The following is a 24,965-nucleotide window of genomic DNA, read 5'->3' on the forward strand; positions in this document are numbered from 1 at the left end:
CCGCACGAAAAGAGGAGGGCGGGGGGAGGGCACGCGCGATTGGCCGCCCCGCCCCAAATCACGCGGGGAGCGCCGCGCGGCGCCGCTCCGCTACAGCCCCCCCCCCCACACACCCCAACCGCGCGCGGGGGGTGGGAGGGGGAGGGAGGCGGGCACGGCGCGTGCGCGGCGGGAAGGAGGGGGGGCGCTAAGGGGGGGAGGTGCCATGGCGGCGAGGCGGTGGGCGGGGGAGCGCGCGGCGTGAGGTGAGGGGTCACGGGGGCGGGGCGGGCGGGCGGAGGCCCATGTGGAGCGGGCGCGGGAGCAGGAGGCTGAGGCGGCCGCGCTGCCCGGGCCGAGGAGGGGGAGGCCGCAGCCGCACCGCCGGGCCCTGCGCGCCGCCAGCACGGACGCCGGCGCTGGCCGGGCCGCGGCCGCACCATGAAGGGGTGAGTGCGGGCTCGGCGCGCTCCGCCGGGGCTCGGCGCGGCCGTGACAGGACGGCGGCGCCCGCCCGGGCCCGCCTCGGCCGCGCCGCCTCGCTGGCCGCCGCCGGGCGGCGCGGGGAGCGGAGCGGGGAGGGCCCGGGCGCGGCGGGAGGCGGCGGGGGCCGAGCGGTGCCGCCGTCGCCCTGGGGTTGGGGAGGGGGTCCGGGCGTCGCTGCGTCTCTCCCGCCTTCGGGGAGAGGGGCTGTGCCGCGGGGCGCTGGTGCCAGGGGAGCCGCTTTCGGGGGAGAAAAGCCGGCGGCCCCTCCGCTGCTCGGTGGTGCCCTTTCAGCCGAGGAAGAGCTCCCTGCAGGAGCCCGCCCTCACCGTGGAATTTATTCTGCTGCTGGAGCAAAAATTCTCCCTGTTGAGCCCTGCTCAGCTGAGCCGGTGGGACGGGGCAGCGCTTCGTGCTCCTGAGGGATTTCATCTTGCGGGCTCTGGCGATCTGCGGCGCGAAGGGAGAAAGGCAGCCGGCTGGTCTCTCGTACTTGCCTGGCGATAGCGAAGAAGCGCTGTTGGGTCTCTGTGAGAGAAATGCCGGCCCTGGAGGAGTGGTTTTGCAGCGCTATTGTTTGTAACGTCCTCTTTAACACTTTTGTTAAGTCTGTAAGTGTTTATCTACGCAGGGGCTGTACAAGGCGCGTGGATGAAAACGAGCTGTGTTTTGTGTCCGATTTCTGTGGCACACTGCTTCTGGCCTAGCTTCGCTTCGCGGTGGCTCTTGAAAAACCTAGCTATTTCGGATGTGGTTGGCTGAAACACTCAATTTCCTGCTCGGTGGAGGCAGCGAGGTGCCGGGTTTGAACACGAGACTGGAGGCCTTTAGCGCCCCGGTTCTGCTCTGGTGTCAGGTGACCTACCTGACCTTGCACAGGTCACTCTGGGACAGGTTTTTCAATGTTGGCTAAATCACCTAATGTTTATTAATTTCAGCATCACCTGTGCTCCACAAAACATGATCCTTCTATTCCGTGCCCCAATGTATTCATATGTTCAAAGGAAGCTTTCTGCAGCTATTTCTCAAAGGAGTATTAAATCGGTCCCCTTGAAACCGGTGTTATGCAATGTTGGGTATTATTATTCCAGTTTGGCAGCTTGAGGCAGGGTGAATGGAAGCTGAAGCACTTAAGCTTTTGCTAAGAAAGGGTAAGGGGTTTAGCTTATTAGCAGTTGGGGTGAGGTCACACAGCAAGACCGGTTGGTAACAGTTACTTAACTGTTTCCTATAGTGAATGCAGCTTCAAGCATCCCAAGGGGCTGGCAGGTATCTCTTTAGAAAGAGGTTCAGCAACAATTGTAAATAAACTGACATTAAATAGGTGTGTTTGGGATATCAGGCAATCCTTTATTTGCCTGCACCACCCTACATGAAACAGGGCTCCCCACCTATTAGTCACCTTATAATGAGGATGACAGTTCTCGAGAAGGGCGACAGCACCCATCATCCAGGATGAAGTGGCAGATGACATGGTCGTTGGTCAACAGTGCTCCTGACAAAACTGGGCTTCATTTTATCCTCCGTTGACTGTTCTGCTGTTTTATGTGGTTTGGCCGTGTGCCGGTTGTGAGTTGAGGGACGGGGTTACTGGGGCCTGGATGTGCGAGGTGGGATGTGGCTTGGGTGTGTCAGGCAGGAGCTGTGGAGGTCTCCCAGCAGGTCGCAGCCTCTGCCCACCCTGCTGCAGTGCTCCCCGAGGGGCTGACACCTGGCTTGGCTTGCACTGCTCAGGAGTTTTGGGGAGCTTTTTACTTTTTAATAACATTATTATTTTTATTATTATTAAGCTATGGGGAAAAAAAAACCTGCATACCCCTCTTCTGCTTCCAGAGCACCAAGCTTTATTTCTGTTACTTTACTTTCACTTACAGGCAGCATTATCACTGATTTCACTTCAGACCTGATCCCTTTGGGTTCTGTGCTTCTGTATTTCTGCTTTTCTGGTATTCCTTCATATCTTTGAAGAGCAGCATGTTCCTGTCTTGTCAAAAAACTGTTAATACCACGTAGCAAGTTCTTGTGCAGAATAAAATCTTCATATTGGATCCAGGTGTTCTCTAAAAATTCAGATTGAGGCAAATAGGCCGATAGAAATCAAACTGAAAAATGACCCAATTTAAATACAATGAAAGAATCGAAGGACTAGATGAAGATTTCAAAATTAATATATTAAATTACATAAAGGTATTTTGGAACAAAGCCAGTTTGTTTGTCAAGCAGCAAAGATCAGAGAAGATCCCTAAAAAACAAGTACTGTCAGAAGATAGGTCCAAAAATAGGTCTAAAGCTTCAGCTCCCAACATGCAGAAACTGTGGTGTTTGAAGGGATCTGATCTATCTTCAGTATTGAATCCCAAATTGTGGATCAATTCTTTTGAACAAACTGACTCCCTCTGAGCACTACTTCTGGGCGTGTATGTGTTGCATAGTAACCCACACCACAAAGAGCAGAGATAATTTTGGGAGCACTAAGACCTATAACATCAGCTGTAATTATGAACAGTCTACTTTGGCAGAGAAAGACTTAAAAAAGAAACTGGGAAGTTCTCCGATGTTTTGAAATTTCAGATCTCAAAGAGATTGTGTAGTCAATGTGTGTTGCTTGCAGCCCTCTTTCTTAGCTCTGAATTCAAAATAGCACATAGCAGTGTGTTAATAATGCATAGGGGGTTGTAGTGTTTCTGTCATCATGGTGGTTGAGATCAGGTGACTTCTTTTACAGAGGACCTCTGGTTTCAGAGATAGTGAAAGATTTTTTTTTTTTTTTTTTTTTTTTTTGCTTTCTCAGCTGCTTCAAATTTTGTGGGTTTTCTCTTATTTGAGGAGTTAAACACCAGCTTCTGAACTGGTAATTGCTGTTACCTCCCACCTGTTTTTGTGACACTTGTATTCATGTTCACTGTATCCTCATCTTCTGAATGATTTTAATAGTTTAGAGATTTGCTATGCCTTTTCTTCTTAAATGTGAGTTGAAAAACTGAGGTAATTGACTGTTCTGTTAGTGAACTTTATGATTCTCTTATAGAAATGAATTTATTTTTTTATTTATTTTACTCCTAAATGTTGTTGTTGTTAGTTCTGGAATTTGAAAATCTATTTTAGAACTGGATTTGCACGAGGAAAAATACCAGTGGGAGGGACTCGGATTCTACTGTCTGTAGTAATTTGCCTGTTTTTGTAGAGCAGATTTAAATAATACTCCCTGCAATTTACTGCTTTCGCAGTGTTGATTCGCTGCTTGCTCAGTGGTTTTGTATTTTCATTACAGTTATGCTATTGGTTTTAAGGAAAAAACACAAGATTTCGCCTTGATTTTTGAACACTTGCTGGTCACCGCCTGTGGCCTTTTGGTATCTTACACTAGACGTGCTTTTCTGACCCATTTTAGCTTAGATGAAGCCTATGAGAACAAATCACGCAGCCTTTCCTTGCTGCCTTTACCTAAAAACCACATTTCACAAGGGGCATGATGCAGGACACGCGTGCTCCGTCTCGTGCTTGTACCCGCTCTGTGACCGGGAGGATCAGATACACAGAACATGTAGCACACACAGCAAGCAGGGCCCGGCGCCTGCGATCCTGCGTGTACGTGTTACTTTGTCACGTTGAGCAAACCCCTCTCCAGTTTTAATGGGAAACACCTTTGGGATTGACATGTGGCAGGACACTTTAAGCACATGTGATTGAAAGGGGGAACGGAGTGAGAAAGTAATGTGCACTACTTTTGTGTAAGAAACTTCCAGGAGACTGTCTTTAAACTTTTATGTGTTTGCAGTTGAGGCTTACACTTTGCAGTTTCTAAGGGTCCTGACTTGCTGCGGAAGAGCCCTTCAGACTCAGTGCTACACAACAGGTAGCTGCTGCCACGGAGAACTGCGTAACTTAGAGGCTTTGCAGGCCAGTGCTGTTCTATCTGCCTTTGTGGAAGAGACACCGCAGCTGGGGAAAACTGAGCATAACAGAAAAATAACTTTTTTTTTTTTTTTTAAAGTACGGTGAGTTGTTATGGGTAAGCTCTGATATCTCTGCTTGTTTTGCCCGGATTCGCAAAGTAAAGCCTTCAGGGTCTTGAAGCTGTGCATGTTTCTCATGAGAACAGTGAGGTTTTTTTCCCTCCTCTTTGGAGTTAGCATTACAAAGTTTGTGCAGAACTGTTGGTTTGTTTCCATTCACAAGGCACAGTGCTAAGCTTAACATACATGAGAGGAAGTTCCAAGTTTGAGAAAACTGCTGAATTGTCATATGCACTGGAGGCAGGACAAAAAGGGTAATTGAGCTTGAAAATCACTGTTTGGTTTTAGGATTTTTCTGAACCTAGAAATGTCAAAGCATGAGCTATGCTTTCTGCACTTAATTTCATGGAGGGTAAACTTAAACCTTGCCTATATACATGCTTAAAAATGGCTTAATATCTTCTAAATTAGTTTATAAAAGCTCAATTAAGTTTATTATAGGTACTTTAACCTGATTTATAAGTCTTACCACTTTGAGTTTAATTCTATAACCAGATGAAGACATTCCACAAAGTAGGAAGTATTGGGATGATAGGAAGGTAGCAAAGGTATTGTAGCTATTTTATTGAAGCACTTTAGAACCCAGTCTTGGCTTTTGAGTAGTGCTTGACCATTAAGTTCTTTTTACGTGCATATATGGCTTGTTAGTATATAGATTGGCTTGCTAGGTTGGGACATTGCTTCTGTGAAGAATGTAGTATCTTCACTTAATCACCAAATGCCACAGACTCTGCTGCCATCTCCTGAGGACAAGAGAAATGATGCATCCTCCTTTGTCACATTGAATATCTTCTAAAATGGGGAATAATGGGTGATGGTTGAGCCAGAAAAATACTTTTATCCAAGTGGAAATGATTCAGAACTTGAAGAGCCTGCCCATTTGGCAAGCATTAGAAGTGTTCAGACCAATAATCTGAGAAGGCGACAGATATTTTTACCCGGAGGAGGAGAAAAGGGCAAGAGAATTTGTATCTTTATATTTGTTTAGGAATTGATAAGAGAGAAGGGCAGTGCCTCCTTGCATCCTTTCTGCTCTAAGTGAGATGGGCAAGGTCAGGATTACTTTCTGCTCTTTGCTGAAAGAGGGGAAGGGGTGACCTACGTGGGAGTGTTAGAGCAGCAAAAGTTTGTCAGGAGGGAGATTTGAGGTGGGGAAGCAGGGGGAAAGAGAGAAATAGTATATGCATAGAAAAATTTCTGGTTATTTGGGGACTCTTGGATTTGAAGACCTAGGAGCGGAGAAGCACAGCATTGAAATGGGATAACTGTGTATTTGTGTCAAAGCATATTGAATTAATTCATTACGGGAAGGAAATTAAATGAGCCTTTATAGAAAACAGCCAAAAACATTTCCACAACACTGTCACTAGGTGACTAAGATTAAGATATTTGAATTTTTCTGGGGGCAGAGTTAATTTTTTTTTTTTAATGGATTGAAAATACCGTGCTGCATGGTAAAATCTTTATGCATGAAGTACTTCCTGAGCTCGCTTGGCTTTCTTCCTCCCTCTCCATTCTTTTCCAGGCTTCATGTGATTTTTGGCCCTTAGCAGACTAGAATCTTGATCCCTGAAAAAAATTCCCATTTCCACCATCTGACCATTGTGTTTATCTTCTCGTGAGAGTATGGGGTGAGACCATGGGCAGCAATTGAAGGCTTGTGAAAGTTTTCTCTACATGGCACTTGGAATTTCTTGTCAGCAAAGATCACAAATTAGGTTGAAAATTTCAATTAAAGGAGACTTACTTGTTTTTAGCTCTTTAGCACAAATTTTCATTTGAGAACAATTCATTTGTATTGAAGATTGGGAAAAGGAGAGTGGGGGGAAGAATAGCTTTTTGTGCTTGAGAAGTTAGGTGCTTGCAAGGATTGTTGCCTTAGAAGTAATTGAAGGTAGATGCATAAAACTGATAGCGTGTTCTGTTATTTTTTTCACAGTATATTATTTATGTAATGCATTATTTGAACACCTCAAAAAAACTACCAACCCTAGGACTGAAATCTGAAGTATAGGCCAGAGACACATAATGACCTGCCATTTTTTCTTTACTAGTGTAATGGACACAGGCATTTGTAAAGAAAGGTGCTTGTGACGTATAGAAATAGTTTGCATGAAGCAGAGAAATGCCTTTCTCCCGATATGTCAATTCTATAGTTTGTTACCTAATATAAGTACAAGCAGTGCCCTTGAGCTATATAGATTTATGTAAACAAGACACTTTGAACCCAGCATCACTTCTATTTTGAATTTGAAAGTAAGCCTCTCTTCTTACCTGAGGATCATTAGGTGCTTCATGTACACAAATTAGCAGAGGCTCACGGTCTCCTGGGAGGCAAGTAATGGTTATAGTTATTAAATCCAGGGACACTGAGGGTATGGAAAGGGGCAGTAATTTATAAGATGTCTCAAGGTATCGGTAAGGGAGACACAAAACTAATTTTGAGCTAAGCGTTTCAAACTGGTTAAGTACTTCTGCTTTTGCAATCATGGTTGAAAAGCTGAATGTTCATGTGAGCTTACTTGACCAGTAAGGAAAAGTGGTTAGACCAGCAATGGTGAGTTAGGATTTCTGGCAACTCTTTATCTGATGTATGATCACAGGCAAGTTGTTCCCTCTTTCGCCTGACTTTGATGCACCTGGGATAGGCAGATATAATAACTAAGCCCTTGCCTCCTGAGGTGCTTTCAAGCAGCAAAGTGTTAGAGGCTATTAAGCCACGTATGTACGGCTGCTTTTCTGTTTTAGACCAAAGACATTTATTTCTGATACTTTGGAGTTTGAAAGTCCTGTCAGCTGGGCACAGTGATTCCTGCTCTTTGTATCCAGCTGCAGAATGAGATAGCTTTTAATTTTCTTGGGAAGGTTTATTTTTATTTGACAGTAGTTGAAATGACCTCACTGTCTCCCCTTGGCACTTGCATAATCAGAGTTGAGATGCTTCATGATTGTACTGATACTTTGGCTTTAATGTTGGGGGTTTTTTTGTTTTTTTTTTTTTTTTTTAAGATCAGACTTGAGTCTAGATTTCAGGTCTAGGTCTACTCTCAAAGAACAGGTTTGAGCCTGGAAAAATGTGAGGTTATTGTAGCATATTGAAGGATTTACTTCTTTCATGTGAAGACCAGCCAGTCATTTATAGAATGGTCATATTATAGAAATTTATAATATTATACAGTCACTTATAGAAAGGTCAGATTTTCTAGGTTGAAGCAGAGTGAATTATCTGAATATAATGAAGAAACCTTGACTGTAATGTGCTGTGTATTTTTTTTTCTTTATAAAGGAGAGAGGCAAGGAGGGTCTGAACTATGTCTTGGCAAATTATGATGCATGCCAGCGAAGCATATTCACACTGAGATCCATTTGAATCACAAGTCGTGAGTGAAGTCTTCTGTTAATTCTGATTCTAAAATTGCTTGGATTTCTTCTGTACATCACTGTGCCCTTCTACAGTCCAGCACACAGCTGGGGCTAACTTCCAGCAGGGTATCAGGTGTTGTGCACATACATGTTTTTAGTAGTAAGTGGAGCTAAAGAAGATCAGAGGGGCTCAGAAGCAAATTAGTAAGACTTTTTGCGTGCTAGGCTTGTACTTATCCTTCTGGTTTTCTGACAAGTGGAGCAGAGTAGATTTACAGCCCACAGATCTTCTAGATAATTGAAAACATACTGGTCTGCCCACAAGAACTAGACTAACTTGCGTGCCTAGCAAGACAGCTCATCTGTTTAAAACAAACAAACAAACACACGAAAAAACCGCCAACCCCAAAATGTTAGAGAGGCTCTTTGGCCTTTGGAGTCAAATGTAAGCAAAGACACACCCTTCAGGTCTATAGCTTTCCTAGCTCTGGTTTGGTTTTATTTTATGAGTGGATTATCCTGTCTAGACTCCTGCTTTGACTTGGAAGCCAAAATAGAAGCAATAAAGCTAGTTGGCCGCTTAGGGGGTGACAAACCTTCTCTGAGGTCCTCTAATTTGCTAGGGCCCTTTTCTCTCTCGTGCTCCCTCTCGTGACTGCTTGATGATACCTCAGTAAGTTTTCCGAGTTACAGATACAGCTTTGCTAAATTTAGCATACAGATGCCTTCAATAAGCCTGAGCCCAGCTATCGGTTACACAGAGATCTGTTTCAGTCAGGCACATCCCTCTGGGGAGAGACTTGCACTATTTAAAGTTGAATGAGACTGAGATTCTTACAGCATTAAGAAACTTGGAATTCCCCCTTTTTCTCCCTGATGTTGGTTCTAAACTAGTGTTCAACACTTACTATTCCCTGGGACTGAATTTGTGTTTCCTCTTGAAATTGGCTTCCTCTCAAGCTATCGTTCTGTACAGCAGTTCTCCTTTGGTATATGTTGAGAGGCAAAAGGCAGCCTTAGCATAAGGAAACACTGATGTCTCATTTAGCTTCTGTTATTTCCACCATTATAAATTTAAGACATTATAGGAAAAAGACAGTGTTCAGATCACAGCCCCATATTAGGCTGCAGATAGAGGACTGCAGCTGCAGTAGGACTAATTGGGAGTGCGTTTGGTCCTACAAAGTGTGAGGTTTTTTTCTAGCAACAAGTGCCTGAAGGATCTTAGGGCACTGGCGTGCAAGAGCAGGAGTGTTAATGCTGCTGTCCTGGGCATGCATCCAGTTTCAGTAACTGCTGCATGTGACCTCACTAAAGTCCCACTTCCATTCGGATTTTGTGGATCACTCCTCACTTCTGCTCTTTCATCACTGGGCAGTGTTGCTGAGGTCTCTTAACAACCAGCAGCCTTACAAGAAACCAGCTCCCTTCACTAGTGGAGTCTTGGTGTGCTTTTTCCCCCAGTAACTGAGTCATAGTATCTTGCAGTTTTGAGAAATGTGAACATAGTCCTAGGATATGTTAGGAAAATGCTTCTGGTAGGAGCAGGAAAAACTTACTGTCATTGTACAAGGCAGTAGTAAGTATTCAAGGTGCTGTAAGCAGTTTTGGTTAGCTGTGTTTAAGGAAAATTAACTTCAATCTGAAGGAACGGAAATAAGAACTAGTATGACAATAGTAGGAATTAAGAGCCAGTCTTAAAGGAGGAGTCCAGGAGCTTGGCTTCAGTTAGAAGGAAGAAAGTATAAAAAGGTCATGGTAACTCTCTGAAAAGGCATATGGGATAGGCTGTATGGGTACCCATCAACTACTGAAGCTAATGAGCAACAAGAGACAGCATATGGGTAGATTTCAGTACATTTAGAATGGAAATTGGAGGACACCCTAACTGTTGGAATAATGCTAGCTTAGGAACAGCCTTTCAATGGAAGATGTTTAAGTGGCTTCAGAGGGCTGGTATTCCATCTAGGAAAGTGTATGCATTTGTAGAGCACTGTAGTAATAAGAGGCCTGACATAATGAGCCAGGAGTCCCTCATCCTTCCATATTAAAACCAGTTGCATGGGATGGGGTGGCTGACTTGGTCTAGAAGCTTTGACACTAAGATGAGTACAGCTGTTTCAGGCTCCATTAAGTGCTATGTGATGCCAGTAATAAGTGTGTATCTTCTTAGGAATATTATTGGAATAATAGAATAAAACAATCTGTTAAGGAAGGGCATGTCCCTTCGGGGCACTTCAGGCTCCTTACACATCTTTATGTTTTCTCATATGCTAATTTGAGCTCATGATTTATTTTTTTTTCTTTGCAACAGAGGATAGGTGTTTCTGCTACAGCCTGTACTGAGCTGGAGTGCACAAGACAGGCCTAATCAGACCTTAGCTGATAGAATAAACTTATGTTAGTAATTTGACTGAGAGGTAACGTGAAGAAGCAGGTCTACTTGTAAATAACTGTTAAAAAACAAACAAAACAACAATAAAACTACAAGCTATTTCTATTACTCCAATTAGAAGAATCGAGTGACCATTTTGTGTCCTTTGTCACAGATGCTTTGTCTTAGATCTTCTCAGGCTGGGGTAGTTTTAAGTCCTTAGGTTCAAAGTGCATGTTGTTCCATAAGTTATAAGGTGTAGCACAAAATCATCAAGATGCTGAATGATCCCTGTGCTCCTCTTGCACAGTACTCACAGTTTAAACTGGGGAAAGCTGGCACTTCTGCTCAGGAGCCAATGGGTTCTGCCTCTGGCAATTTTTTCTGTTCTTTATGCTGGCAGAAGACTTGCGTGGTGAACCCAATCAGGGGAGTAATGTGAGTTAAAACTATATTTATTTATTTATTTATTTGGCTAGGTTAGTTTTAGTTGCGGTTGGTTCACCACATTGTTGCACGAATGTTTGCCAGCAAGAGGATGGAAATGAGTGGCTTGGGGACAGCAAGACTGCTGCTTTTGGCAGCAGTGCCAGCTTTCCCGTGTTTTCACTTGAGGCCCTAGTGGCACTTTTGATGTGCTGTCCTTGGGTGAAGGGATAAACTCTCATGATGTGGCTCTTCCTTTCCGTGTCCTCATTTGGTTTACTTGTTAAAGGTGTTTCTGCGTAATAGATGTGGTGCTGATTTAATCAGCTAGTGCTATGCATAAAAGTTATTTATGGTTTGAGTACATACTATTTAAACAAACATATTTAGCATATTGACTTATGCTTTCTGCAGTGTTTCTCAGACTTTTTCATATTGTCCTCCAGGATAAATTACTGGCCCTGGTGCAACTCTTGATCAGCGAGGAAACGGCTAGTGACAGAGCACGGGAGGCAGGCAGAAGGAGATGGCAGGAGGCAGCAATGAATGTGGCAAGTGGTGAGATAGCGGGGGGAGCCCAAGGGCTCAAGGAAATTTGTCAACATCAACTTTTAGCCATCTACTACTGGAACTTGTTTCTCTGGCCCGATGCCAGCCTCAGAGGTGATGTCTTGGCTCAGCAGCTAAGAGCAGCCTTAAGACTTTTCTTCTGCACTTATGTATTTATTCCCTGTCTGAAACCTTTTTGGTGAAGGTCCGTCTTCTGGCCATAGTCCCTTTCTCAGCCATCTTGTCCTGGCAGCCCCTGACAATATATCTTTGTCCTGTTGCACTGCCATCATAAATGTTCCATAGTGACTGTCTACTAATGCTTGATTTCTTGCTTCATTAGTAACTAATTAATTTAAAAATAATATTGGCAAACATGCTACTTGATAACAGTCTATATCGGAGATTTTTGCTCAAGTGTAAAGAGGGACTTGCTCTATAACAGCTTTGCTGTGAGTTTATTGTAAGAGTTCATGCTAGCATTACTGATCTACTGATACAAAAATGTATCACCAAGGTTAATATACTATTAAATCTTTTGGACAAGAGATCTAGGCTTTCAAGGGACTGAGTGTGAATGTGAGGTTTTCTCTTCCCTTACCTCCTACTCTGCAGCTAATCTGATCTAACTGGGCAGTTGAGACCTGTTCCTTTTGGTTTCTGCTCTGATGCAGACTGAAGCAAAAGCGGCTGATGGGGCTTCTCTTTGCTCCTACTGTGAGATTACTGTGGCGTAGTCCAGCAAAACTCTCCCAGACACAAATACACCCGGGAATCCACATGCTAGTTTTATTCTTACCCTTTGTGAGGAAAAGGTAGTAGCAGTGCTGGATGGGATTAGAAAAGGGCACAATTTGCCTTTTGTGTGCCTGAGGAAGCCTTGCCATGCTAGGCTGAACAGCTGTGCTAAGCTAGGCATAAAACAAGTACTACAATTATTCTGCTGTCTAATAACTTTGATAGCATGCTTGTTTACAGTGGGAGTGTACTTCTGTGGATAAACCTTACTAGCTCATTATTTACTTCATGTTGGAATATAATTATCAAAGGGACTTGCACAGGTGATGATACATGAAGAAAGAAATCTTGAGAGCAAAAATAATCTAGAAGATGGAAAAGGCTGTGAAACAAAGGGCTGGTGGTGGTAGAAGTCACAGAAAAGAGATACTGCAGACTATTTCTTGCACAATATAGCGGTTTATAGCTGGAAACTAGAAATATATCCCATTGCTGTTGCTTGTAATATGCCTGGGTATCTTGACGTGGATGAGATGCCAGAGTATGGAGACTGTTGCTGTTTCCATAATTCTTGAGATCACTGTTGGAGAACATACTGTTCAGCTTTAGTGAGTTGTTTCTCCAGAGACGGCTGTACAATTGGGCAGAGCTCAGGGCTGAACTACAATGATTCGTTGCTTAGGAATTGCCCTTGCAGTGAGGGAGGAAGAAGATCAACACATTCAGTGTGGTAGGGGGAAGATAGATGAGGAGCTACCAGGAACAATTTGCAAGCACCCATATTGGTATGAGGTGCTTGACACCAGAGGACACGTTTCTTTGTGAAATGTCTGACAAAAGGTTAGACTTTGGAGTCAGCGAAGTTCAATATGTAAATGCCATCCACTAATTCTAAGTAGTAACTGGGACATTTTAATCTGATGGAGAACTACAAAAATCATCTATAGCCCATTAGTTAATGCTAGATGGTTCTCTAAAAGGTAGGCCCTACTTACAAACTGTTTAGCTCCTGTAAGGCTTACTAGGGAGATTGATTGGTGTCATACCAAAGAGTGGACAACGGTGATCCTCGATATCTTTGCATAACTGAAGACTGTATTCTTTACTGTAAAAGAAAGGGAGAAAGTGGGTGTAAGGACAAGTTATGCTTCTTGAAGTAAATGTTAAAAGCTCCATCCCTGTAGCTTTTCCTGATAATTTTGTAGGCTGCAGTACAATGCCTAGAAAGCATTGTATATTTATCACCCATCATTGGTAGCGACACCTAAAACTGGTATGACATCTGGACTACTAATTGTTTAAGAGTTTTTGATGTATAATCAAGGTCAGTTAATGAAGCAGAGATAGATTGTACTCTGCATTGATTGGTACAGTTGAAGAAAAAAGTTGGTGGTTGTTATCTCTTCTTTGTTTCACTGTATTATGTAAGTTAATCTCTGCTGTTGTGTCCTAGGCATCAACCTATTTGAAAAAACAAGCTGCCTAGGCACAAGAGGCATTGGGGATGGAAAGCAGCTACTGCTCATTACTAAAACAACCTTTGAAGCCTGGCGTACAAGGATCTTAGAAAGCTGCCTTTTTGAATACAGAATGTTGTGGTTTCAGCCCAGAGGGCAACTGAGCACCATGCAGACATTCACTTACCTGTTCCCCTCTCAGGAATAGGAAGGAGAAAAATGAAGCAAAATGGCTCAGGAATCCAGATATGGACAGGGAGGGGTGCTCACCCATTATGGTCGTGGGCAAAAGACAGATTTGTTAGGGGAAGAAAAAAACCATTGCTAATTCAAACGCTAACAAAGACAACATTTAACAGACAAGGTGGGACAGTGAGAAGCGCAACCACATCCAAACACCACCTCCCCCCCACCCCTCCCTTCTTCCCGGGCTCAGCTCTGCTCCTGATGTCTCTGCCTCCTCCCTCAGCAGTGCAGGGGGCAGGGGATGGGGGTTACAGTCAGTTCGCTGCTTCTTCCTTCTTGGGACAGGGGGCGACCGCCACACATTCCTCCCCTGCTCCATATGGTTTCCTCTCACTGGAGACAGTCCTCCACGAGCCTTCTTCGGCACGAGCCCTCCCCACGGGATGCAGCTGTTCCCGTGCTGCTCCAGACTGGGCCACCCCTGCGTGTTGCAGCCCTTTCAGTGCCAAACTACAGCAGCGGGGGCCGCTTCTCGCCTCAGAGTCCTGGCTTCCTTTAAGCAGAGCTGCCTGTCCTGGTGTGGGCACCTCCACAGGCTTCAGGTCGGCCACTGCTCCACCAGTGACCTCCATGTGTGGCGGGGGGGGCAGCCCTGCTGTCTCACCACGGGATACAGGGGGGCTCTGCTCCAGTGCACCTCCCCTCCTTCCTTCTACTGACCTCAGTGTTTGTCCTTCCTTCTCACAAGTCCCAACCACCTCCCAGGTTCCCCTTCTTTAAATATGTTATCGCAGAGGCATGGCCACCATTGCTAATTGGCTCAGCCCTGGCCAGAGACGGGTCTGACTTGGAGCGGGGGGAGCTTTTGAGAAGTTTCTCCTAGGAGGCCAGCGCTATAGCTCCCTCTCCTGCTACCAAAAACCCTGCCACATAAACCCAGCACACAGAATTTGACTTTTTTTTTAAAAAAAAAAAAAAAAAAAAAGGCGAACAGTGTCTACCAGTGCTTGGGTAGAAAACAGTCTAGCTGACTGTATGTATTCAGTGAAACAAGGCTGAGATGAACCTACAATTGCATGTGTTTCTAACTCAATGTGCTTTGGCTTTGTATTGACCTACATATTTTGGTGACCATTTGGGAAAACATTTTTATTGTCTTGTTTTTTTATTTTTCATTCATGTAGTTCTTGTTAAAACTGTCTACCCGCACCCAAGAAATTGGCTTGGGGAATATGAACACCTAATTACTTTTTTTTTGGCTTTGTTTCGGTTTTTCATTTCCTTCTATACACGTAGTATTTCTGTCAGGAAGTGAGTTCTGGAAAAGGAAGAAGCTTGGTTTGTTTCTTTTCAGTATAATTCAGTGTAGTACTGGTATTTTAAGGTTGTGATCCTGCTCTCAGCAGGAAGAGTGACTTCAGTGATGAGCATAATAGATGCAGATACTACGTTGACAGTGTGGCACACTTGCATATTAACAGGCTCAAAATGCTGCACAACAGCATTGTTCCTTTTTAGAGACAGATGTCTAGAAATGACTTAGTCTTTGTCTAAGCATAAGCTTTATATTGATAGGTGGTAAAATTAGGGCTGTCTTCGAAGCATGGATAAGGACTTCATTTTCTTGGTAGCTATTCTAGCCACCTGTCCCTCCCATCTTCCCCCCCGCTCTGTGATCCTGATGATCAGTGAAGAAATTAATGGGATAAAGTTAATAATACTCCTACATAGATTTGTGTTCTTCTGTCTCCCACTCAATAAAACCACATATATACTGTGGTGTGTCAGTGTTAAGTGTGACCTGAGAAACTTCTGACTGTATAGTACCAATAAAAATTGGGTTTGGGAGTTAAATCAGTCACTAACAGAAGTCTTAATTGTGTGGGTTGAACTTTGCAGTTCAAATATGTATTGAACTGATTATTCGGTGGGACAGTTCTCAAAGCATGAATAAAATAATTAATTTTGGTGTCCTTAGAAATTTTGCAGCATGTCAGATGTTAAGCATATTTTGATTTGTTCCAGTAGCCGGATCGAGCTGGGAGATGTGACGCCACACAACATTAAGCAGCTGAAGAGGCTAAACCAGGTCATTTTTCCTGTCAGCTACAATGACAAGTTCTACAAGGATGTACTGGAGGTTGGCGAACTAGCCAAATTAGGTACAGATGTTCTTGCCAGTAACTGTGGGCTATGGTGGCAGAAATGCTCATCATTGCTATCCATAATGGCTTTGAATAGCAGATCCTTCTATTTTGTTGTTTTAGATAATGAAAAATAACTATTTGGGAACTTCAGAAAGCCACAGTCCCAACCTCAGGGGGTCTGTGTTCTAAATAGATTTCATTTTACTGGGAATAGTCATGTTTTCTGTTACAGCAGAAAACTTGGGATGTGTGCTGTCTGCTTACCTCCTGATGTCATTGCCGGTTGGTTTGAACTGTAATAAGCCAACCAGTGTGTCAGAGCACCATTGGTAACTTCACTCCAAGTGCTAAGCCACAATGTATGATATTTTATCTGGTTGAGAGACTTACCAAGAGGGAAGGAAGGATGATATAGGGTGTAAATGAAGGAACTGCATGTACAATTTGAGACTTGTGATTTGTAACGCTTTTCTATCCTTCCCTGGCAGCCTATTTCAATGATATTGCAGTGGGAGCAGTGTGCTGTAGGGTGGATCACTCCCAGAACCAGAAGAGACTGTACATCATGACACTCGGATGCCTGGCACCCTACCGAAGGCTAGGAATAGGTAAGGAGGTTCTTCTTTTGTATCTGAGTCATCAAAGAAACCAGCCTGCTGTGCAGCCTTCTAAATGCTCTTTTGGATTTTAAACCAAGATAATGTACTTTTACACCACTGATCTCTTTGGAAGGGACTTTGGGGAAAGAATGTGATTTTATGATGTGCTCTTTTTTCCTGCCTTTCAGAAATGGACTTTTCGTAGAACTTTCTAATTCAGGATTTCAGATAATTTTAATCACATTGTCATACTGCAATGCAAATACTCTGCTTCTATAGATGTGAAAATTGATGCACAGAGATAGGAAGTAATTTGTTAGAGGTATGCAGCCAGTATGCAAGTCATGTATAAGTAGAACACAACATTCTTTCATTGGGTTATCTCTTCACTCTTCTAAATGTAGGGCTTTTTCTATTTATTTTTGTCTTTATCTCTACTGATTATTGCTGCTCAGGGGTAGTACCCACTTTCTGTCTAGACTGCAATTAGTTCTTTTCTCCATGTTGCAAATCCATAGGCCAGATTAATCAAGATTTTACAGTAACCTGTTTGCTTTGACAAACTGGAATGAAAAGATAACTTTATTTTAAATTATTTTACCAGGTCTTTATTAGAAAAATCCACCGATGCTCTCACTGCTTTATACATTGTTTTGATCGTTATTTTGAGGTGAATTTGAGACCTTGAAACTAGTATTTAAATAAGCTACTTTATACGTATGCTTCTGGGCTGTTTTGTCTATTTTCTCCAAAGAAACAATGAATTAAATTTGGTGAGCAGTCAGAAAGATAGTGAAATGCTTATACACCATGTTTTATTTGCCTTTTCTAGTTCTCGCAAGCTCTGTAATTTTAGCCTACCTACAGTTAACCTGCCTCTTCAAGAAAGCCATTAGCTAAGTACAGACTTGATTGTGCACTTCTGGTTTTCTTAAGTATCTCTTTACCTTTCGGCAGGAACTAAAATGTTGAATCATGTCTTAAACATCTGTGAAAAAGATGGCACTTTTGACAACATCTATCTGTAAGTAAATGAGTTCCTCTCATGCATTTTTGGAGAGAAGATAGAGGCATATATGGGAGCAAAGGGAGGGAGATCCAAGAGCATTTCTAGTATGTATTTCAGTGGGGTCATGGGGCATCTTGTAAGTACTAGCAAGAAAGCTAGGGGTTGTATTCTGGGCTTGTGTGATGCTGAGAAAACAAAAAGCTACCTTGCTTGCTTTAGAAGGGCTTCTGCAAATTTGCTGAATTTGAAAGTAGTTTAGTTACAAAATTATGTTTTATAGCAGAATTACACTGTATGAATTAAAAAAAAAAGTGGGAAATAATTTTTTTTTTACCATATGGTGTTGTCCTCAGAATGGAAAATAATGCAAGTCTTGCACGCAGTTTTGATGAATTAGCTGTCTGTCTTTTATGACAGTACTGTGTGGGTTAGAACATCAGATCAGAGGTGCTTGCAAGCACTCTGGGTTCACATTCATTAGCAAGGCCCAACTGCTTATTCCCATTCTAGCACTCTGCCAGGTCAGCCGTTTGTGCAGCAACACAGTAAACTAGGTCAATAACCTGACTGGGCTGGGGAAGCAGTTTGCAGTTTTGTTTCTGGGTGTTGTTTTTTGTTTTAGTGTGGGCTTTTTGTTTGTTTGTTTTAAACCAACTACATGTCTGCATAAGCACTTCGCATGATTCAGACATGAGAACAAGCACTGGGGTAGAGGACAGGGCTGCTTTAAAGAGCACTGCCATCATAACAGATCCCCATGGAAATAGAGCCTGAAATCTATAGATGCCAAAGCTTTGCTTCCCCTTCGCTGCTGGCTGCACACTTCTGCTTCTTCCTGTGCATTGGTGTCTGTGTGATTACCAAGTGAGCTGATGCAGGTTTTGGCCAGATTGCTTCTCTGAGCCAGCTTCTTCCTTGTCCATCACTGCTGGCTTATACCAATACAAGCATAGGGCACTGGTAGGGGTAGTCCCAAAGCAGGTACGGCTTGGATGGACTTATGCTGCCACAGAACTGCACCCTAAACTCGTCAGGACTGTTGAAGATGGTTAGTGAGGAGTGGTTCATGCACTGCTATCACTGTAAATGGATTAACTTTCTCCTCAAGCATAGTCTACCTCTGCCAAGGAGGTGCAGAGTCTTCCAAGTCCTCTACTGTTGTAGCTTTCTGCCATCTCTGTAAGAGGAACAGGTGTTTTAAAGAGGAGTCTGAGTAAAGCTGCTTTTGGCTTGTATTCCTGCACTCTTGCCTCAGAGGAAGTGGCAATGAACTCTCAGATGCCTGCTAGTTGGCACAGGCTTTCCTTTTTGCTTTCGCATGTTACTGTGTGCACAGTAAAGGAACTGTTTGCTGGTTTTAATGCAAAACCCAAATCCTTCATAATCCTTTCCACTTCCTAGAGCAGGATTCTGGGATGACAATAAACGGCCTCCAAAGTTGGGCATAACAATGTTCTTCTAGTGGCCCATTGATTTTATTACTATGTCTGTTGCTTGTGCATCTTCTATCTGTCTGTATTGTGTAGCTTGGCACCCAATTTGATATCAGTGCCTAAATTTGTCAATTATGAAGTTCCGTTTTAGCTATTTGGTGGTTATGGGGCTTAACACTAAGATCTTTTGTTCTGATGTTGCTTCCAGAGTTGCTTTGGTTCTATGGTTATACAGCATGTTGTCATGACAAAGTGATTCATGAGCTTGTGCAGTGTCCACTGAATTTTGGGAGTGTTTAATGAATGCCTTTTGCTGAGCCAAACATCTTTTTTTTTTTTTTTTTTTTTTTTTGTGATAGAACTTGTGCAAATAAACACCCTAGCTGCTTAGGATGAAGAACTGATGGCTGCTTGTTTTGGAGGCCTTGGAACTCTTGCAATATGCTAGCAAGATCTGTAAAACTGTGCGGGAGATAGATAAGAGGCAAAGGACTTTGTAACTCCATAGGGCTGCTTTGGGCTGACATAGCGTTTTGTGAAAAGAGTAGTTAGAAGTGAGCAAGGAGTTAAAATTGTGTCAAAGATCATGTAAGGATCATCACTCAGACAACTGGTCATCTGAGAGGTGTCATTACAGGAAGTTAAAATTGGCTCTATTGTGAAACTTTGTTACATATTTCCACAAAATACCTGTCACTTCCAGATTAAGAAAAATTGACATTATGTAGCTAGTAATGCTTCAGAATGTCTCTGCTATTTCTGTTCCTTAGAAGAACTTTACCGAGGGGAAACATTTGCCACTTTTCAGAATGATTGCCACAGGCCATCCAGGAGCTGTATGTTAGCTGATTTGGGAAGACCAAAATTTCTAGCCCTGAATTTACACCATTTCTCTATTTTAGACAGCTCCTTTCCTTATCTTGCCTTTGAGCATTCTAAGTGTGGAGGCAGAATACTGTACCATAGAAAGTTCTGATACCTGTGTCTGTCCTTTCTGTCCCAGGCATGTCCAGATCAGCAATGAGTCTGCAATTGACTTCTACAGAAAGTTTGGCTTTGAGATCATTGAGACGAAGAAAAACTACTACAAGAGGATAGAGCCCGCAGATGCTCATGTGCTGCAGAAAAACCTCAAAGCCCCTTGTCTTGGCCAGAATGCAGATGTGCAAAAGACCGACAACTGAACAAAACCCCAACGAACACTTTCTTGCACTTGCTTGTCGCCAAATAAGGAAAGAGAGGCCTCTTGAAATTTTTTTTTTTTTTTTGTTGATTTTCCACTCCACCCCTTCATCCTCTTAATTGTTTTTTTTCTTGACCTCTCTCCAACAAAATGTAATGCTTCTTCCAAGGATTGTCCAATCATGTTTGGGTGGGGTTTTTTTTGAGCTCTCCTTTCTGTTTTTTTTTTTTCTTTTTTGTTTGGGGTTTTTGTTTTTGGGGTGGGAAAAGGTGTGCAGATCTCTTAAGTTTGAGGTGTGGAGGGCTTGAGCAGGTTCTCCTGATGACAAGTTTCCTTCAGAATTATCTCTTTCAGTAAACAGAATGTAAATCCAATGGGGGGAAAAAAGGAAAAGCAATATCTTGTCCTTTGACTCCTACATTATTGTGGTTTTTTTTATAACCTACAGGGTACTTTACTCCCCCCCAGCCTTTGAATGTTACTTCAGTACTTCCCACTCTTCCTCTTAATTCTCCCCACCTCAAAAAAGTATGTTTAGTTCTTCTCAGTATTTTTGAGTATGGCTTTTTCCTCCATCTTTTGCTGAGAAGGGTGGGCTACTTTACCATCCCTTTTCACTCTGCCTGGGCTGACCTTTTTGAATGCTTTTTTTTAAATACTCCTCACCCAAGCTGGTGCTACACTTCTTAACTGAGAGGAGGGTTTAGAGTGGTCTTTGTTTTTTCCTTTTTTCAATTACCCAACTCCCAGCAGACTTCTGCCAGAGTAAGAATTAGATCTAGTGTTGGCAAGAGTAACGTCGTAAAAATATGAATCCTGAGGCAAGACCCTTGCTTTAAAAACGGGTGAAATGCTGTAGGGCTCATTGAAAGTTAGTTTTATCTGTGTTGTTGGGGTGGGAAAAGTGACTGTGACCACCTTACCAGCTTTGATTACATAAGGCAAGCACCCGTCTCCAGATAAATTTGTTACAGCTACTAAATCTGTAGTGGCGTATCTGAGATGAGTCAAGGGTTGAGGAAACCAGGCAGCAAGGCTGAGAAGGCAAACATGAATCTGACCCTAATCACATAGCTTTGCAGGGGTCTCTGGGTTTTGCTTGGGGTTGGCTCGGCTTGCTGTGTTTATGTGCTCCTTTGGGAGGAGGTGGTGAAGAACTGCAGTTTGCTCCTTTGAAGATTTATTTTTTTTTTTTCCCCCCTTTCCCTGTTCAGTGGTAATAATGCAGTTCTCCTCTCGTGAGAGGGTGTTCATGGAGCACCAGGGAAAGCGGCATATATTAGAGCATTTTATGAGTTTTGGAAAATAGGCTGACTGGCTTCTTTCTAGTACTGTAACCTCAAAGCTACAGTAAACTCTACTAAGCTCTGCTTTGCATCCTTTCATGCTTTGTTTGCGTGAATATCAGTGCTACTTTCTATGCACTGTTGCCAGCAATTTTATGTATGCCAATACAAATACCAACTTGAGCTTGGACTCTTCTCCAAGCACCTGGGAAAGTGCACTGAGCTGAGACAACACCAACCTGCCCCATCCCCCAAGTAGGTATCCAACTGCATTCCTTTCCTGTTTGTTTTGTAGAGTTTAAATCCGCATCTTGAATTCATCTGCTTTGAAAGCCTCCAACCTATAGTGTGCATTGCAGCATACATCTGGTTAGTAGGTGCTGTCCAGTCATTCGAGGGTGACTTGGGAGCTAAGGATTTCAAGATGGGAGTTGTGGTGAGGCAAGGGATGCACCTTATGTGGTCTTTGATACCCGAGGGGTGACTATACAAACTGCTCCAGAATTACTCCTCCTTTCCCAGAGGTGCATAGTGCTTGTTGGAGTGCATCCTGACAGACCTGTGCTGTAAGACGGCTACTTCATTTGCTGGGTTTGCACTAATCGAGTCTTGGGGGGTAGGCAAATCACTAACAACACAAGCCCCTCTGCATGGCCCGAGTACCTGTGTTTGCAGCACTCGGTGGCAGACTCTGGCTAGAAAGATGCAAACGATTTCCTTGGCCAGAGGCAGCCTAGTTTGGACAAAAGCTTATTTTTAGTACTGCTAGGACCTGCTCGCACTGGTTATGTTGGCAGTTCCAGCATCCTTCTACAAGGGGATGTACTGAAGCACAATTAGCTTGTCATATGCCAACATAGTTTCCCTGGCCATCTGTAGACCAAACCAAGAGAAGTATGTGGAGGGAGAGAGACAGTATTGTATTTGAGGATGATTGTGCAGCACAGCTGTAACTCAGACCATAGCTGCCTCTGGTGCCAAGCAAAGTGCTCTTCATTCTTCTAGAACTAAGTGGTAAGTGTTTGGGTTGGGTAGATGGGTGTGGGGATACAAACTCTTAGGATTTGCTGTTGTCGTAGGCTTCCACAAATCGGTGTGTTTCACAGACAGTTTTCCTTCAGGTTTAAAAGTACGAGTCTGATGTCTGAACTTACTTGGATTAACCTCTATTTCTGTCTTTTTGCTTTGGGCTGCCATCATTCTATGAATGTATCCCTGAAAACAATTCTTAAGGCTCCTATTTCACAGCAAACCTGCCTCACTGTAACTTCTGATAAAATGTTCTGTAGGAGGTGGAAGAGAGAGTAACCACAAATCTAAGACTCCTTTTCCCAGGCTATTAATCCTGGAAAACGGTTGTTAAATCTTGAATACAAGGTTTAATCTAAATTTCCTAGAAAGCTGTGTTCCCTGTACGTGGATAAGGGTGAGTGAAGGTCAGTAGTTCTGGATGACAAACAGTTGTATTTCATAGGTGTATCAGCTGTGTGTTGAGTGTCGGAGGAGAATGATCTATCTTAGTGCTGTTACCCAGAGACGCTGAAACTATGTGAAGCATGGGCTTACTGCAGAGAAATTCGGTTACTTTGGCTGTTGCTGCAGCAAGACCTCCTCTTAGCTTGAAAATAACAGTTTATGAACAACTAAATTTTAAAGAAGTTGGGAGTTTCAGTGGAAAAAAAGAAACCAAAACCACCAGCACTTCCTGTTCTGGATGAAGATCTAGCAAGAAAAATGAATGCAACTAACAGCTTAAGAGTGTAAATTGTGTATATATGAGTTGTTTCTGAATCTTTGCAACTGGTTTTGTCATACATTGGTTGAAGTATGAAGATACTATCTACAAAAAGACTCCTACTAGAGGAAACCATGGTACAGGGGAAAAAGAATCATCCAGGAGAGATATCCCTCATTTTTGGGAGGGGGAAGGGAGAGAATTTATTTTGTGTATACAGAAACTGGTTGAGTTTACATGATGCAGCTGATGGTTAAACCTGCCAACTAAATATGACTTACTGTTACAATTGAAACAAACTTATGTGATATTTTGTTAAATCTTGATGGTGCCCTGTGTCTAGTAAAAATTTGATCCCCCAAATTGTTTTATTTTCCCCGTGTTGTAATCGAGGGTCAGCTGCTATGCACAAAGTCTGTGTTTTGTAAAGTGTTTGCTGACTTGGATGTTTCTTTTGAATCTGCAACTGCTTCCTGATTAATTTGGCTAAGACCACCCCCAGTCTCTTGAGTTAACATTTAATCAGAGGTATGCTGTATGCAGTTTACAGATGCATTCTTAATGTTACAAGCTAAGTTGCAGGGGGAGCAAATTCTTTACAATAAGATGGTCCATTTTTAATCTGTGTCATTGCCCTTGTTGTACATCAGGAGCATGTTTTTGTTTTTCTCAAACTCTTTAGAAATACCGTTCAGAATAAATGTGCACTATTTGAGTTATGTCATTTATGACTTGTCATGTGCATTTTTTTGCAGTCCAGCTGTTTCTCTCTGAAATCAGGTACAGAATATTCCTCAGATCTTCAGTTACACGGTTCATGAAACATTTCTAACATGCACTGTGAGTTGGGCTGCTGTGATGACAACTGAGGAAAGTGGGAGTCTGTTTGTTTTCCTTGAAGTTATGAGCTTTTTCTCAAAAATCATCTGAATTGTGGGGTCAGGAGGGAAGAGAGGAACTGTCCTGGAATATTTTTGCATTGACTAGTGAGCAGTCTTGAAACAAACAGATGAGGCATCAAAAACTGTGGTTTGGGCTTTATATTTAAAATATAAAGCCCAAATAAATATATAAAAATATTTTAAATATTTTAAAGTATTGGAATTAATTGCTAGCTCTTGCAAATCTTAACAACCATCTTTGAAAAACTGTGGTCTGTACCTGTAAAAGTAACTGGTCTTACGATGCAGCGAGTATTCTTCCGTACTGACTTTTCTGAGAAAAAGATATTTAAGTAAAACTCTTCTCTTAACTATTCCAGTCTCTTCTGTTAAAGCCATTTTTGTCTTTAGTTTCTTCCTGTTCCTCTCCTGCTTTGAAGTACCATTTATGAAGTGATAAAGTTGCACTGTGGTACAGTTTCTGGGAAAAAAAATAAATGTTACCCTAAATATTCTATAGATTATTCTATCCACTCATTTAAGTTCTTCTGGAAAGTGCTTTATCAGTAGATGGAGTTGCTGCATCCATTAGGATAACATGTGAAAGCAAAGCTCACTCTGAAACTTGACTGTGGTCTTGAGCTGCTGCTACCAGCTGTCTTCCCTGACCTCTGCTGGAGGGCCTGGAAGGCACAGCTGGAGATGAACTGCTACCAGGAATGGCACCTCCATCACTGGCCCCACCAGCAGATGCAGAAGCTGGAAAACCTTTAGCCAACTTCAACTGCTGCAGCTGTCCTCCAAGCCATACAGCTTTTATTGATCTCTGTCACTGTTTCTTTCCTTCTCCATGCTCATCCCAGTCACACCGCCTGACAGCCTGTACAGTTTTAGGCAATTCAGTTCTCTTTACAGGGAAACTAGCAGATATCACTGATCTCCAAAGCTTAGCTGGTTCTACTAGTATCTTAAGATAAGCAGTTCCATTCCCCTCAACTGTATTCAAAACTTGGTTGTTTTATGAGGACCTTGTAATAACTTATGGTGTGCCATTATCTTTTAGTTACAACAGTTTGCTTTTTTGTTACTGAAAGGATTATTTAAAGAACAGTTACAATGCC

General features: G+C 42.8%; 1 protein-coding gene across 5 annotated transcripts; it reads left to right on the forward strand.

Moving 5' to 3' along the window:
* The first annotated feature begins 276 nt into the window (after positions 1–276).
* On the forward strand, positions 277–23,687 carry NAA50 (N-alpha-acetyltransferase 50, NatE catalytic subunit). 5 transcript variants are annotated; one of them, XM_042788634.1, is made up of 6 exons: positions 277–428; positions 11,088–11,199; positions 15,597–15,733; positions 16,207–16,326; positions 17,275–17,341; positions 19,763–23,687. In XM_042788634.1, the coding sequence occupies exons 2-6, from the start codon at positions 11,168–11,170 to the stop codon at positions 19,941–19,943; spliced, it is 537 nt and encodes a 178-aa protein (XP_042644568.1). In that variant the 5' UTR covers positions 277–428; positions 11,088–11,167; the 3' UTR covers positions 19,944–23,687. The 5 variants fall into 5 exon arrangements, with proteins under 5 accessions (XP_042644568.1, XP_042644569.1, XP_042644570.1 ...); XM_042788635.1 differs by having other exon boundaries at positions 15,600–15,733; XM_042788636.1 differs by lacking the exon at positions 11,088–11,199.
* The last annotated feature ends 1,278 nt before the right edge of the window (positions 23,688–24,965 follow it).

The sequence above is a fragment of the Tyto alba genome, unplaced genomic scaffold (genome assembly GCF_018691265.1).
Source record: "Tyto alba isolate M040663 unplaced genomic scaffold, T.alba_DEE_v4.0 Super-Scaffold_14, whole genome shotgun sequence".
NCBI classification, from domain to species: Eukaryota; Metazoa; Chordata; class Aves; order Strigiformes; family Tytonidae; genus Tyto; species Tyto alba.